This window comes from Micrasema longulum, unplaced genomic scaffold (assembly GCF_059751315.1).
Source record: "Micrasema longulum isolate JH-2025_06_02 unplaced genomic scaffold, ASM5975131v1 h1tg003700l, whole genome shotgun sequence".
Taxonomy (NCBI): domain Eukaryota; kingdom Metazoa; phylum Arthropoda; class Insecta; order Trichoptera; family Brachycentridae; genus Micrasema; species Micrasema longulum.
The window spans coordinates 34,458-49,643 of NW_028280728.1; the positions used below are offsets into that span (position 1 = coordinate 34,458).

A 15,186-nucleotide genomic window follows, 5' to 3' on the forward strand; every position below is an offset into this window, starting at 1 on the left:
AATACATTCAAATCATGAACACATTTTGATAAAATTAATTTCTAGTTTTGACAGCAGTTTTTTTCGACATGTAAATATTTTGACATTTAATATTAGGTGTTCACGGATGTTGCATTGTGATCGCGAATATGATAAACAACCATGGTGAGAAATTGTTATCACGTCGCTTATTAGCACGTCGATAGTTATTTGTGATTGAGCTACTGGTCCTTTAAAGTATCGGGCTATTCGGTAGGGGACGAGCGCTCTAACATCCACAAGTTCAACCAGTGGTCCCCCGAGGATGAGGATTCTTTTGGGATATAAAGCATCACATTCACATAGGTGTTTCCTCATCTGCACTGTAGAAAATAAATCTGGAAGTTTTAGAAAGGTTCATTCTAGCAAGGTGTTTCTACGAGAAGCGAGATGTATATATTTTAACAAAGATAACACAGAAAAAAAAAAGAAAACAACATTTCAGAAACATATATTTTATTTGTATCCTAAATACATAAACTGTACATAATATGAAACCCAAAACAGGAATTCCAATACATATTATAATAATATTTATACTTATTCTTCCAATGATAACCATTCATACTTATTTCACGAGTGTGTGAAGTTATTCCTTACAATGGAATGGTCTTGATGTATTTTTTGTCTTTTATAGAAACACGTACTCAACACTTAAATACATTTAACTTTTTAATCCCACAGGATACAGGTGAATAAAGAATACGGTTCTGTGTGTGCAATAGAACCAGAATCCTGGACAAGTACTTTTGACTCAGTGGCTACTCTCCAAATAGATAAAAATCCTGAAAAGGGAAATGGAGTGGAGAAAAGTCCATCTCGTAATGCAGTGGTTGGCACATTTTCCTGCCTTAAGTTCCTGGGTTCGATTCCTGGGAAGGTCAACATGAAATATTTGTTTACAAGGTGATTTAGCACTGCAATATTTCACTGTCCCTGGGCTAGTTCTTGAAGTGTAGGATTGATCACCTTACCTTCCTGTAACACGATTGAGATACACTGCATGTGCTTTACCAATGCAATGCCTTATGCACCATCAGGTGTGGATTAGGGTTTGATGATGATCCTGCAGGGCTGATCGTCGTTCTCAAAGTTTTCATTCAATTTTGATGATAAATTTGTTTTTAAAACTTTGAGAATTTTATTGTAATGTTTAGTGATATTTAATAAACTTGCTAATTTGACTCAACGGGTATTGACTGAAATAAAATTTAAACTACATACTGATTATTAATATAAAATTGCTTGGCATTTTATAAAAATAAACTAAGAATATAAATGGATTTTTTTTAAAGTCTTTGTACGTTAAATAAAGGAAATAACTTTTTGAAATTTTGTTTACACTGTCCATGATTTGTAGTTATATAGAAGAACCAAGAATTACAGAAAATCAGTCATGCCATGATTTAAAAAAGTAAATATATTAACTCTATAAAAAATTATATTTAAGATTTTCTCCCGCATCAATCAAAAAAATAAGTAGAAACAAAAAAAAAACATATGACATCTAAGCTTTAAGTTAAAAGCAATATTGTCAAAAATTAAATGGATATAATAATTATAGACTAGAAAACAAATAAAATTTTGTCAAGTGTGTATTTTAAATTCATTTTACACAATTTACTGGAACTACCTGCAACATGTATTGCTTCGTTAAATCTCATATTTAAACGTACAACATTTTCAAAATATATCAATGGTACATGCAATTAGAAAATACAAACAGTACAGATACAAACTGTACACAACACATACAATATGAGATTTTGTATGAATCACAGAAATAAAACTTGTCCTTCTCAATTTCAACAATATTTTGAATTACAGGGATTCGGTCCCTCTAAGGAGTTATTAAATCATGGAGAATTTTTTTGAGAAGCGAACTTAAACCAGCTGGAAACAGATAGGGAATGTTACACAGTGCGTTAATCGATCACTTAAAACTGGAAAATGACAGGTCGTAAGACTGGACTTTCAATGGGTTATATCTGTTTTTGCTGAAGTATGAATCAAAGGGTTTTATCATCTATGATTCATATAAAACATTATGAAGTTCTCTCTCAGATTACTGATCTGATTACAGATGCCCAATTATCCAACTACTTGCGAACCACTATAATTTGCCAGTATTCGTATGTCGAACTCAATAGTCCACCGTGTGTCTATAGAGTCGACTTAGCTCCTTTAGCAGAATTCGGTAGTCAGATGGCAGAAGGGATCATCTGTAATTTTTTTAATGAAATGTTTTAGAAGAATGGATAACAGAAAGGTCTGAGGAATATGCGCCACTTCTTATTGAAGACAGTCAATTCCTCAGTAAAAACTATTTTTGTGAAATATCTGTCTTCAATTAACCATACTTTGTATGTATGTACTATAATCCGCCGTTTTCACTAATTGGACACTGGAAATTCAAAAATTGATTTTTTTAGGGTGGCGGATTACTGAGAGATTAGATGGTGCTGACAGGCAATGAAATGTATTCATACCAATAATTACAAAATTCACCGATAAATGTACATATTTTTTTATCATATACTATCATTGTAGCAACTACAATAGTTTGTATGTCAAAAATTTATATTTTGGTTAATTCCACCGTTGAAAATGTGGCAAAATAGGAATGTTTATTTTTCAATCCGGGTATTTATTTTTATTTATTTCACATTGTTTAAGATAATATACGGAATAGGACCACTTAGACTGTTCTTAGACCACTTAAGTTTATTATAAAGCACTACTAGTTTCAGAAAACGCAGTTCAGTTTAAAACTCCACGTGTAAATGGAAAGATTTGTGCTTTCCTAGTGCTTTAAAATAAAGTGGCTTAAGAACGAGGTGTTTTATAAATTATATATTTAATCATATTATTCCACAAAGTTAATGCCGATTAAATCAATAATATAATGGACTAATTGGTATTTGAATACAGTTTTTCTGTCACTCTCGCAGATGCTTCGGGACTCGTCGGACTGATAATGCCTAGCTAAAATTGACAAAATCAAGGTCTGTTATTTTTTCACACCCCAAAACTAAACCGATTTTAATTTATGTTTTTAAGAATATTTCTATATTGTATAAGAAAGAAATTTCCTGTTATTTCCATTAGTGCTATAATCCAGGTAAATGGGAATATGTTTGTACAAAGAAAAGTCAGACCGCGTATTCTCATAAGTACAATTTATAAAAAATACTCACTTAAAGGCTCACCGAGCCAATTGGCTTTGCATTGGAGATCTTTCTTAAAATTCAATTACATATACTACTTTTTTTTCATTCCATAGCTAAACTATATTATAGGTGTGAGAAAAAAAACAAAATTAAATAATTGAAAAAAAGAAATAGCAAAACAATTTTTTTTTTAAAATAGACCAAGCAGTCTATATTCATATTCCATATACATCAGTTATTTCTATATTGTTAATGAAAAATTTTTTTTGATGGTTATATGCAAAATCGACTCTGCACCAATCAGCCTTGTTATTGTAAAAAAAAAACAATCATCACGCTGTCTCCACGTAGGGGTAGGCAGAGAGGATATAATCCCACATCACTCAGCCTCCCTTCCTCTACATTCATACATCTTCTCATGCACGCCCGCCGATTATTTAGGCTTTTGACATGTCCCTCTTCAAGTTTTTGTTGAATTTCATAATGCCATGTCTTACTCGGTCTTTCCTCGTTTTCTGTATCCATCGACATTCGCATCATAAATCCTTTATGCCATCTATTTGCATTCATTTGCTCTGCGTGTCACAACCGACGCAGTCGTCCTTTCTTGATTTCCTCGATAATACTCATCTCAGCCTTACACAATGCACGGATCTCAACATTTGAGCACCTAATAGTTTTGCCACATATTCGCCTGAGAGACCAGTGTTATTTGACATACAACTTATTGCAATTACTATGTCGATATTATGATTATTTATTACGATAATAACTAGCGGATAGAAGAATGAGATTATTAGTTTCCCAAGGTTTGCCCTCGACCCCAGTTATGGCCCCCTCGGAACAGTCCCCCCCCACCTCCGGGGGCTGCAGGGGCTGCTGCCGCTCTAGACTGTGGCGGGATACCAAAACCAGCAACTCCGCCCCTCATGTCAGGAAACCACCTCTTGCTGCAAATTTTTTGATTAATATTTTACTATATTTTGATATGATTAATGATGATCTATCAGTCTTTTATTTTATTTATTATTATAACTAACGGCCATAGCCAATTTGTACAAAATTAAAGTTAAATACAAAGTTATATAATAGAAAGAAAACATAGTTAATTGTTATGGTTAAACTCAATTAAAGTAATGTATAGAAAAAAAAGATTTATTGTAAAACAGTGAAGTATAGAAGAAAAGTAGTAAAAAAAGATATGCATTTTAGGTTTGTAAATCTTACATAGGCATACATTATTAGGCACACAAATTCAGCAAAAATAAAAATAAATAGACCTTTATATGGGTATATTATACAAACAGAGTGAATCTCTGGTTCATCGATTATCGTTGCAAAATCAGTAGTACTTACTTCCTATGTACAACCGAATGAGCATTATTTGGAAACAAGAATGAGAAAGTTCAGTTTGACTGGAAATTGGTCATAAAAAATGTTTTCTTACACATTAGTAGAGCATTTAATTGCGTAATGTGTGAAAAAAATTGATGAAAATCAGCTGCTTTGCAACGTCAGAGGTTTATGTGACGACATGTTTGCAATAGCCAATTGTTGTTGTGGCAACCCTGGGCAAATATGATTGCAACCGGCAACGGATTTCCAGTATCCAGGGTAGCCATGTTTTTCTAAGTTCAGCATGTCTAAGGTAGAAATTGTAATATAAACGTTCAACTTTATATTGTTATAAACGAAAACAAATTGTTTGTTGGTCCTACAAACTTATCTGATCATGTTAAAAGATGTCAGAGAATGCCGGCCAGTCAGCGGTTTGTACAATAAATGCCAGTTAAACCCATGTTTTCATTGCTTCATGTCAGTTATGTTCCATTGTTCAGATGCATGTTTTGTTCACTCACCGATCAGAACTCGTGACTTCGTTGGCAGTATAATTTTAGAGTTTCATAGCTTAATGGTTTATCTCTATTCCCAACTATTATCAGCGCCGGATCTAACAAGATCTAGCGCCCTGTCACTTACTGAAAAGGGACGGGAATATACAATCTGGTAAATTAATTCAACAATATTATTCTCCCTTACCTTGTAGGCAAGTGCTTGATTGTTTGTGCCAACTGAACCTATAGTGGGTTCAGTTCCAACTATTAGTTCAATACATCATTACGCCCAGGGAAGTGTATAACATTATGGAATTTACAACTCAAGTTTGCGGATATACAGATTGTTTCAGGAGAGAATGGAATTAGAAAAACTGATTACTTACAGAATAGACGGAGTGCTGATCAGTGCTGGTCCTCCCATGTCTTGAGGATATTTAAACATCAGGAAGAAGTAAACATGACCAACGAGGATTCCTACCAACTCCATGATACCACTAAATTTTAAAAAAGCAATCCATTAAATGATATAATTCCACAATTAAAGATAAATTATGATATTGTACAAACACTTGAAGGAATTAAAAAGTGAGGCCACTATTGTGTCTTGTCATCAGGTGTAAATATAAACTTTTATATTATAGTTTATATTTACACCTCATGATTGGTAATTCAGAATACCTGAAACTAGTTGTGTTATAATATATTTAACTCTTATGTGGTAAAAATTACAAAGTGTTTAATTTTAAATAAATTCAAAATGTTTTTCACAAAGTAAATGCTGAAACATTAAATAATACAGCTTGTATAGCTTTGAAACCGGTCGGTAAAAATAATAAGTGGTAAAAAACAAATTTGTTTTTATTTATTTTATTATAATGAATGACCACAAAGCCAGCGTCTTAAATATAAAATTCACAGTAAATTGTATTTGTTTTAAATAATAAAAGTAAATAAATAAGTGTATCTTACCCTCCGGAGATTACTAAGTTGAAAGCGAATAGCACCCACGGCAGATACATGGCTTTGAAGCGGGTGCCAAACCAGAATGAAACTATTGTGTCCTTATTTAATTGGCACCAGACATACAATACTGACAGTACCATTGGATCCATCAGAACCTGAAGGCAATCAATCCAGCATAAAAATATTTATGGGTGATCCTGTCTATTTAAAAAAAAAAATATTAGCAAATAACTCGCTATTAGAAAATGAAAATCCAGTTAGGGTAGAGTGGGGTTCGAACCTCGGACCTCTGATCTGTGAGTCCGCAACACTAGCCACAAGACCACAACCTAGTTCAAGTTCGAATGCATTACTATATTCAAAGAAGCAGTAGAAGAGATCATACACAAACATATATTGTAAAATTCTCACAATTTATTTGTTTTTTCTTTATCAAGTTTAACAAATTACAACAGCGATGGAGAACTTTTAGGAGAAGGGAATATGGAAGTTTTATGTAGAAGTACTTTATTAAGTTAGTTAACTTGTTAGCGGATACCTTTTGCTCATAGGGTCCACTCATATGGGCGCATATAATAACTTTCTTATCTTTTGTAATATTTCATTTCCGATTGGACTGTAGTTGTGGTTAAAATGAAAAGAAATTTGGCTCTCAAAAGGAATCTTAATTGTTGTACTGGTTGTTCAATTAAAGCTGGCGCGTTCACAAAACTCACACAAATGCATTTAAAATATACAGAATGTTGATTTTTTTAAAAAATATTTTTAATTTTAACCAAATGCGCTATCTTTATTGTTTATCAATAAGTGTGTATACATATTATGTTTTCCAATAAAATTTGTTCCGTGCATTTTAATTACACATATTAATTATTATTATAATGAACACAAAATATTAATAAAAAAAACATGCTTGTTTAAAATAAATAAAAATATTACATTTTCTTAAGTGATTGTTTTTATTTTGCTCTAATCCAAAAGAGATATTTAATAACATTTAATATAATATTAAGATTTTAAAAATCAATATTCTGTACATTAAATGTTTTTGTGTAAATTTTGCAAAAGTGCCAGTACTAGATAATCGACCATGATTTGATTAAATAAAAATATTTATTTATAAAACTAGTGTTTTTAATGCATATACATCGAATACATATTTTTATACTTTTACTATTAAGAATCGCAGCGAAATTCAGACGAACGCAGAAGCATTATGTGTATATTTTATTACCATATCATTAGCAACTAACAAAGCAATAGTTGTCTGTGTCACGCTCATAAGCACGTCCTTGTCATACCTGTCATACCATGAGCTTATTCACAGATACTATACAATGCGTATGTGTAAGTATTGCAAACGCGCCAGCTTTAAAAAATCCACCAGTAATACTAATAGCTCTTTTGACTAATGAATTTGCACACCTGCGGTCTAACCTGTCATACATTCATAGCTTCTTCAGCATTCAAATATCTCATCTAGTTGTGGTTTGTTAAAATTAATAAATAAAGAATTGCAATATATAATAAATTATTATGAAAATAAAACATTGTTATCAGTGTTACACAATTTAATTAAAAATAGCAATACATAATACTTACGGGAATTTCACCGACCAGCCCGACAATAACGCACAGTAGCCAGTTGAACAGAAGCATGAAGCAGTAATCCGCTGGTCGCCCAGAAAAGAGTCCCGTCTCCAGGCGGAGGGAATAGTTGTAAAGGAAGTAACAGTTTATCAGGAAGTGAAAACCGGTGGCGGGGCTGATGGGATAGTAGAACACGGCCGTTAAGGGGCGCCATAGCTGCAATCAAATGAAACAAACTTCATAGATAACATTTATTTTAAACAATGAGTATCCACCGGACTCCTGGTTTTCACTATGGATATGTTCCATGCAATACGGTGTAAAAAATAAATAATAAATAGGTTTCCTATTGTAAAAATCAATTCATTGTCATTCAATCAATTGTATAATTAAATCATATGTATATATTATATCGATCGTCAAGTTAATTAAGGGTATCAAAAAGAAAAAGACTATGACTAATTAGAACAAACAAATAAACACAAACAAACCATCACACCGTTTCTCCGTAGGGATAGGCATAGAGGATAGAACGCCATATCACTCTATCTTGGTATACAGACCTCGCTTCCTCTACATTCATACATCTTCTCATGAACGCATGCCGATTATTCCTACTTTAGACATGCCCATCTTCAAGTATTTGATGGACTTGATTGTGCCATGTCTTTCTCGGTCTTCCTCGTTTTCTGCATCCATCAAAATTCGCATCGTAGATCCTTTTAGCCATTCTTTCGCTGTCCATTCGCTCTACATGTCCAAACTAACGCAGCACCCCTTTCTTGATTCTATCGATAATGCATGTCTCAGCCTTACACACTTCACAGATCTCGACATTTGTGCACCTATCATACATCGTTTTACCACACATTCGCCTGAGGGATGGCATTTCGACAGCATTCAACCTACTTTCATCATCATTTTTCCAATTCCATACTTCACTCCCATACATTAGAGTTGGCACTGGAACTCCGTTGTGAACTACTAGTTTAGCCTCCTGCGATAAACCATTTGTTTGCCAAAGTGGATTTCAGTGCACCGTTCACCCTGTTCCCTGGGTTATTTTTATGTATTTTTTATAGTATAGATAAGATTATGCTAGTTTTAACTGCACAATATCTTACCTGACACTCGCGGAAGAGGGGTTCAGAGAACAGCATCATATAATATGGTTTAATCAAGCCAAACCTTCCAAATAAGCTGAACCCTATCGTCAAACTCAACCACCATTTCGTAAAGAATGGAAGTCCATTAAACCAATCCTTGAAATCTGCCATGGTTGCTTTATTTTAAAACTTCACACTATTTAAACAATATAACTCGCAATAATCATGAGTTATGAAAAATAAAACTATCGACGAAATGTCAGAAAACCGATTCTTGCGGAGCGAAGTCCAGATACGCTGAACACTTGGCTAGCAGATTCCAAGAAAACAAAATGCGCCCAGACCGGGCTTGTATATGGTCCTGATGAAATAACGCGATATTAGAGGAACATTATTATCCTTGTGGGCGAAAAGTACACGTGTACCATTAGAATTTGTCAAAATCTGCTAAATCCGAATAGTACGTGTTTTGTTATCAATGAAGTTAGTCGCGATAGATATCTGTAGTCTGTGGTCGCGATTAAAGTTGGTCGGTCACAGTATGCAAGTTTGAAAAAACATTTAATTTTTTGGTACGTATCTACATAATATTTTAGATATTTTTTTTCAACTGGCCTAAATTTTGATCGAAAAAATAAAACCAACTTCTTTCTCCATTTCATCTTACGCTTACACGTATCTAACAATCCAAAAGGTACTACATTATACGCCAATTTATTATATTTTTAGTTTAGTAGAAGAATAATTTGGTGAAAATAATTATAATAAACAATTTATTATAAATACGTAAACTTTGAAAATGTTCGTTTGATACATGATGCTGTCAGGATTTAAATAAAATTATGTCATATTATTTATTTTTAAAATGACATTTTACTTGTGTTTCGTAATTATTACGAAAATATAATTTTTTTAAAGCACCATTTTCGTTTATTGCTTCAAGGGTACTAAGCAATTTAGTGTTTATTTTATTTTAATTTAACTACGTTAATACATTTATTATGAAGGCAACTATTCATTTATTATTATGGATGAAATTTGATACTAGTTAGAAACAATCCAATCTGTTCACTGCACTATAACACTATAATACCATATAACACCGTAATTTTAACGCTCCACTTCACCTTCCTGAAATTTTTCAATGCACATCAAATCATGGCTTGGCCTTTCATACACATTTGATTTACATATAATATGCGGGTAAGAGGGTAAAATAAATTTATGAACAAAAATGTAAAAGATTAAAACCATAATATTCTTAATAATAATGTAATATTACATCACATCATTTCTGTCACCAATCTCATTTATTTAGTTTTACTATTTATAAAACCAACCCATTATAATATATCCAACCATAAAATATTCTAATTTTATATATGGAGTCTAGAATTTTAACAGTCCATGCGCTCAGTAGCAGCAATACTTGTTATAATCTAACTCCTGTTTTGAAAAATTAGTCGTTTTTAATTTATTTCAATATAATTCAAACATTAAACTTCATTGTCAAATTAAAACACAATGTAAATAAGGACTAGATTGCTTACCGTCTATGTGCTCTGTAGCTGCAAGACGAAGTGGGATATTTACTTATTGTACAGCACCATTGAGGTGATTTTTACAAAAATGGCGCTACTTACATTATCCAACAACAATAATAATAATTATAATACTTTTCAACTGACAAGTAAGTAGGTACTATTCATTTTAAAATGTTTAATTTTAACGCTGGCATCACCGCCTGTCCCTCTTTTCCGGTGTGTCAGGTAAATGTAACCTATGTTTTTCGAACTACTTGCTAAAAATCTATAAATATTGTAATCATCCTATCGTTATTTTACCTTTAAGTTATCAATTAATCTTTTAAAAATGCGCTCAAAACCTTGTGTGTCTTTATTTCAGTTCCGCCGACATTCAAAGCCATGTCCGACGTCGAAGTGTGAGTAAAATTCATGCCTCTCTTAATGTCATTATTTGTGTTGAAATTAAATTAAATCGAAAGGGAAGTGTTAATTCGTTTGGTTAAGTGAATAAGAACAAAATATTTTATGTGTGACGAGGTTTTTCACAAGTCTTGGCGTTTGTTTTGGTTATGATAAACATTCACGATGACATGACAACAGCCTTCGTCTTCTGATTGAAAAGCTTCGATAACTCTAGTCACTTCCTTGTTTTAATTCTCGGTAGTAAGAATATTTTAATGATTTATTTTATTTCAAATTTGATATAGTGAAGTTGCTGCGGCACCAGTTTTGGCTGGAGGCCCACCAGATGTGAACACAGCCCTTCAAGAAGTTCTCAAAACTGCTCTCATTCACGATGGGCTCGTCCATGGGCTTCACCAGGCCGCTAAGGTCTTGGATAAGTAAGTTTTCTCCTTAAATCTATGCAGTTGATAAATTATCACTGTATGATTTATCATACCATTCATTGTGCTATTTTCTCAAAGATTCTGTGAAGTGATCTAAGTGTAATCTCTTTTTGACGGAGTTTGATTGCGAAGTCAATCGACAAGTGTTTTTTTTATGCAGTCTGTGTTATCAATAGGTTGAATAGGCTTTCGTAATGTTAAAAGAATATTGTAACTATTCTACAGGCAATTTAAGAAGATACTTTTGACATTTGCGCGCTCATGAAGTTCTATAAATATTGACTGCTAAATGTACGAGACAAATGCCGTACTTCATTTCTGTAGTCGCCGCAATAGTGATGTACCGAAAAAAAAAACTTTTACACACAGTCAAACTTGGTTATAACGATCACGGAAATAGCGAAATCTCGGATGCAACGAGGAAACATTCATCGACATTTTAATTTATGGTTTTCTCCATACATTTATAACCCTTTATAACGAGCTTCTTCTTGGACTTACCGAACAAAAATACTGTCAACAGTTGATCAAAAACTCTTCAATCGTTTAAAAACATAATTTGCAAAATGAGAACCCGAGTAATAAAATCCTAAGCTAACTTAGGACGGATGCCCCTGGGCATTGGGATTGGATGATGTTTATGACATTATGTGAGAGTCCAAGTACCTAATTGGTGGTTTTGCCGACAACATTAAAAAATATCAAACACATGGTTGAAATTGCGTGCAAAAATTCAAGCTTTGTGAAACCCAGTAAGTACCGGCTCAGCATCACATTACAATTTACAATGCTTTTCAGTTTTTTTTTTAAATGTTCTATCTATGGTCAGTGCATAATAAACAATACGAGTGGGTGATGTCAGATCAGTTAAAAATTAACCCTTGAATTATAAATATGTCTACTAATAAGTAGTAGTAGGAAGTGTCTCTCAATTCGTGGAAAAGTGGCAATTATTTGTGAAATAGAATATAACAACAAACCATCACGCCGTTTACCCGTAAGGGTAGGCAGAGAGGATAGAATGCCAAAACACTCTATCTTTGCATACAGATCTCGCTTACTCTACATTCATACATCTTCAGCATTCTACATTCATACATCTTCACATTCATCAGCAAATTACTTCTCTTGCATACATCGTAGACCTATAGAGACTAGAATGTGGCGGTAAAAATCTTCTTATTTACGTAAATATTATGGAAATATAATCATGTTTATTTATCTACATTTTAAATTTAGAAAGTAGTATGTTTGTAAGAATTTATTATAATTTTCCAAAATAGTTTTTATCTGTATGAACCCTACATATATTTATTTGTTTACTTCGTGACAATTTGCAATGGCGATTGGATTAATAAAAACCTTTCTCTGGTATAACGAGTAATGCTTGTAACTAGCAAATTCGGTCGATCCCATCTTCCCCACAATAATTAAGTTCGAATGTAAATTTAAATTGTAGCAAAAAAATACTAAAATTAAATCCTTCTTAAAATGGAATCCCACACAAAGCTATGTTAGAAATAAAAAATCTCCCTACTAATGGTATAAATTTGATTCATCCTATTATTAATCGAATATCTTGATTATCCTTATATCTGTGAATCATTATTCCCGCACATAAAAATAATAATCTTTTTAAAAAGCATGAATTAATAAATGAAAAAAATACATGCAGACATTTAAAAATGTACCATTAATTTAAAATGTATGATTTTTATTTAGAAACTTCGCTGCTCTGTCTTTCAAGCTTATCTTTATTACGTAATTTAATCATTATTGACTGTATGTTTCTGTTAAATAAATAAAGTATGTTCATGTTATAGGAGGCAAGCCGTGCTCGCTGTCCTGGCTGAGAACTGCGATGAGCCCATGTACAAGAAGTTGGTACAGGCTCTCTGTAATGAACACCAGATTCCCCTCATCAAGGTATGCAAGCAAATAGTCCACCTTTTAATTTATTTATTAATACAAGTAATACACAATTTCATTATTGCACAATGAGGAACTTCAGCCCTACGGGAAATTGGATACAATAAATGTTTTCTTGCGCGCTTTAAATTGTAGGGCAAAGTTTCCTGAAAATGTAAGAAAAATAATATTTTAATAAAAACAAACTACTTTGAATTACGTCACTAGTTTATATGAATCAACCAATAATAAGAGAGTTATGGAAGATTTCCGGTTTGCTTGCTGTCAATGGACAGAACTGATCGAGAATAAGCGAAAGAGAACTTCGAACATCACATGTGGAATTAGTTCAGAAATTCAAAACTTTAAAAAACCATAATCATGGGTTATTAAATAGTATATTAACAAATAAAAAAACCACAGAACTTCCTCATTATTAATTTTCATGTCCCTGCTTGCTAGAAAATTTCGTCAGTCGGGAGTCTTATGTACTAAAATCAGTATTTCGTGTCGACCTTCAATCAATCAAATCAAACCATGGACAAACACCTCAACACTCCGAGGCGGACCTATCTCCACTCGATTTCCCTTTTTAGGATTACCTGAGAGTAACCGTTGAGTGGGAAACACAGTATTCTAATTCTATTTGGCGCATAGAATTCTGTATTAGTTCATAACATATTACTGAAGGATTATATAATTTATATAGGCAAGCAGCCTGCGATGGTGTGCGTATATATAGTATTCATCATTATCTTTATAAAATAATCTCAAGTGGTTATCATATTAAACAATGTTTGGAGTATGTCCAAATGTATATAGACATTCTGGATTTTACTTCCTAGGGAATGATTGAGATCTAAATTTATTGCAACACAGAGGGAAAACATTTCTTATAATAGAATATGGAATTCTAGCCATTTACAGGGCTTATGATCTGTCATTGGCTGGTTTAAGTGGCCACTATACTCACTGTAACATTCAATATGTTAATCTTAATAACACCGTAAAAGGTGTATGTAAGTACTTCACAAAAGTCAGCAGATGGAAGAGTCGAAGAAATGTAGACGTTTAAACATCCAAGAAGTATAAAAATTCAATTGAAAAAGTAATGTGTAGGTGAAATAATTCTGTCGGGTGAATCTCACCCGCATCAATATTTTTTTTGTATTTTTTACTTCACAAAACATAGGCAGAATGGTGACTGTTACAGTGTGTAAAGTGGCCACTTTATATTAAGTCTTTTTTGTATATTCTCACATGTAAAAATATCTAAAAAGTAGGTATATTGTTAAGTATCCTCGGCACGGAGATAACCCCAGTGAGTTCACATTATTTTTACCATTAATCCTTGTTTATAATGTGAAAAAAATTAATAAATAAATAAACCAGCCAATGACAGTTCAAAAGCCCTGTGAATGCCTAGACTTCCATATGCCCTTCACAAAGATGTTGTCCCTTTTTGTTGCAATAAATTTTGATTTGAAAAGTTGACCGTAATGGAATGAACAACCACGTTCGACAAGTAGTTTCAGTCTGAGTCCACTCGGCTGGAAAGGAGAGAAGTAGATATATTCAGCATGTACAAATGGTGTCTTTTCTCCCATGTATTTCAAATGTCTTTAAGTTATAAGTGCCAAAAAAATATGTTGCTTTTTGTCAATTTAGGATTGTAAAGGTTAATTTGTTTTGGCAATGGATGTTATAAAACATTTGCCCTGACCTGACCTGTTCTAGGTTAGGTCAGTGCAGAAATATCACTCTGTGTTCTAAGCAGAGTGGTCTAAATCTGTTGCCAACATAAATGCACGTGTCATAGTACCAACTGAACTTGTTATGGATCGTTTGGTCTCCCATTAGTGCTACATTATTTTTTTGGTATATTGAAATTTATTATTGATTGAAATTAGTTGATGCCAATAACTATTGTTATACAGTAGAGTCTCAGTTATCCGGCCTTCGGTTATCCGACCTTCCGAGTTATCTGACCTACCGGGGCAATGCCCCTTTCCTTTACCCGACTGCACGCATTATATTCGCGCGCCAGGTGACAGTCCTCAGTGCTTATGTAGCTCTTTCGCTGAGTTTTCGTTTGTTACATTCAGTAATGTTACATGTACATATTTGAAATGTTTTCGATGTGCAAATAAATTTATGTAACACATTTTTAATGTCGTTTTTTTATCGTTTTCCGTGTTATTCGACCTTTTCGCTTATCC

General features: G+C 33.0%; 2 protein-coding genes across 3 annotated transcripts; one reads left to right on the top strand and one right to left on the bottom strand.

Moving 5' to 3' along the window:
• Window positions 1-457: 457 nt before the first annotated feature.
• On the bottom strand, window positions 458-9,226 carry Der-1 (derlin 1). Its single transcript, XM_088242359.1, has 5 exons — window positions 8,704-9,226; window positions 7,592-7,795; window positions 5,996-6,144; window positions 5,410-5,520; window positions 458-4,138 (listed from the first exon to the last, which is right to left on the bottom strand). The coding sequence occupies exons 1-5, from the start codon at window positions 8,854-8,856 to the stop codon at window positions 3,985-3,987; spliced, it is 771 nt and encodes a 256-aa protein (XP_088098485.1). The 5' UTR covers window positions 8,857-9,226; the 3' UTR covers window positions 458-3,984.
• A 1,166-nt stretch (window positions 9,227-10,392) lies between these two features.
• RpS12 (ribosomal protein S12) lies at window positions 10,393-13,075 on the top strand. Of its 2 annotated transcripts, none has more exons than XM_088242361.1 (4): window positions 10,393-10,454; window positions 10,591-10,627; window positions 10,919-11,053; window positions 12,883-13,075. In XM_088242361.1, exons 2-4 carry the CDS (start codon window positions 10,611-10,613, stop codon window positions 13,058-13,060), a joined length of 330 nt encoding a protein of 109 aa, XP_088098487.1. In that variant the 5' UTR covers window positions 10,393-10,454; window positions 10,591-10,610; the 3' UTR covers window positions 13,061-13,075. The 2 variants fall into 2 exon arrangements, with proteins under 2 accessions (XP_088098487.1, XP_088098489.1); XM_088242363.1 differs by having other exon boundaries at window positions 10,434-10,505.
• Window positions 13,076-15,186: the final 2,111 nt, after the last annotated feature.

What these genes read in the sequence shown, in the direction of transcription:
- Der-1 (XM_088242359.1), bottom strand. Translation starts at nt 8,856, where the DNA reads ATGGCAGATTTCAAGGATTGGTTTAATGGACTTCCATTCTTTACGAAA. An exon ending in CCCTCTTCCGCGAGTGTCAG is followed by an intron (nt 7,796 to 8,703) that starts GTAAGATATTGT and finishes ATTTGATTGCAG; the next exon opens with CTATGGCGCCCCTTAACGGC. An exon ending in GGCTGGTCGGTGAAATTCCC is followed by an intron (nt 6,145 to 7,591) that starts GTAAGTATTATG and finishes GATTGCCTTCAG; the next exon opens with GTTCTGATGGATCCAATGGT.
- RpS12 (XM_088242361.1), top strand. An exon ending in GCCGCTAAGGTCTTGGATAA is followed by an intron (nt 11,054 to 12,882) that starts GTAAGTTTTCTC and finishes TTCATGTTATAG; the next exon opens with GAGGCAAGCCGTGCTCGCTG.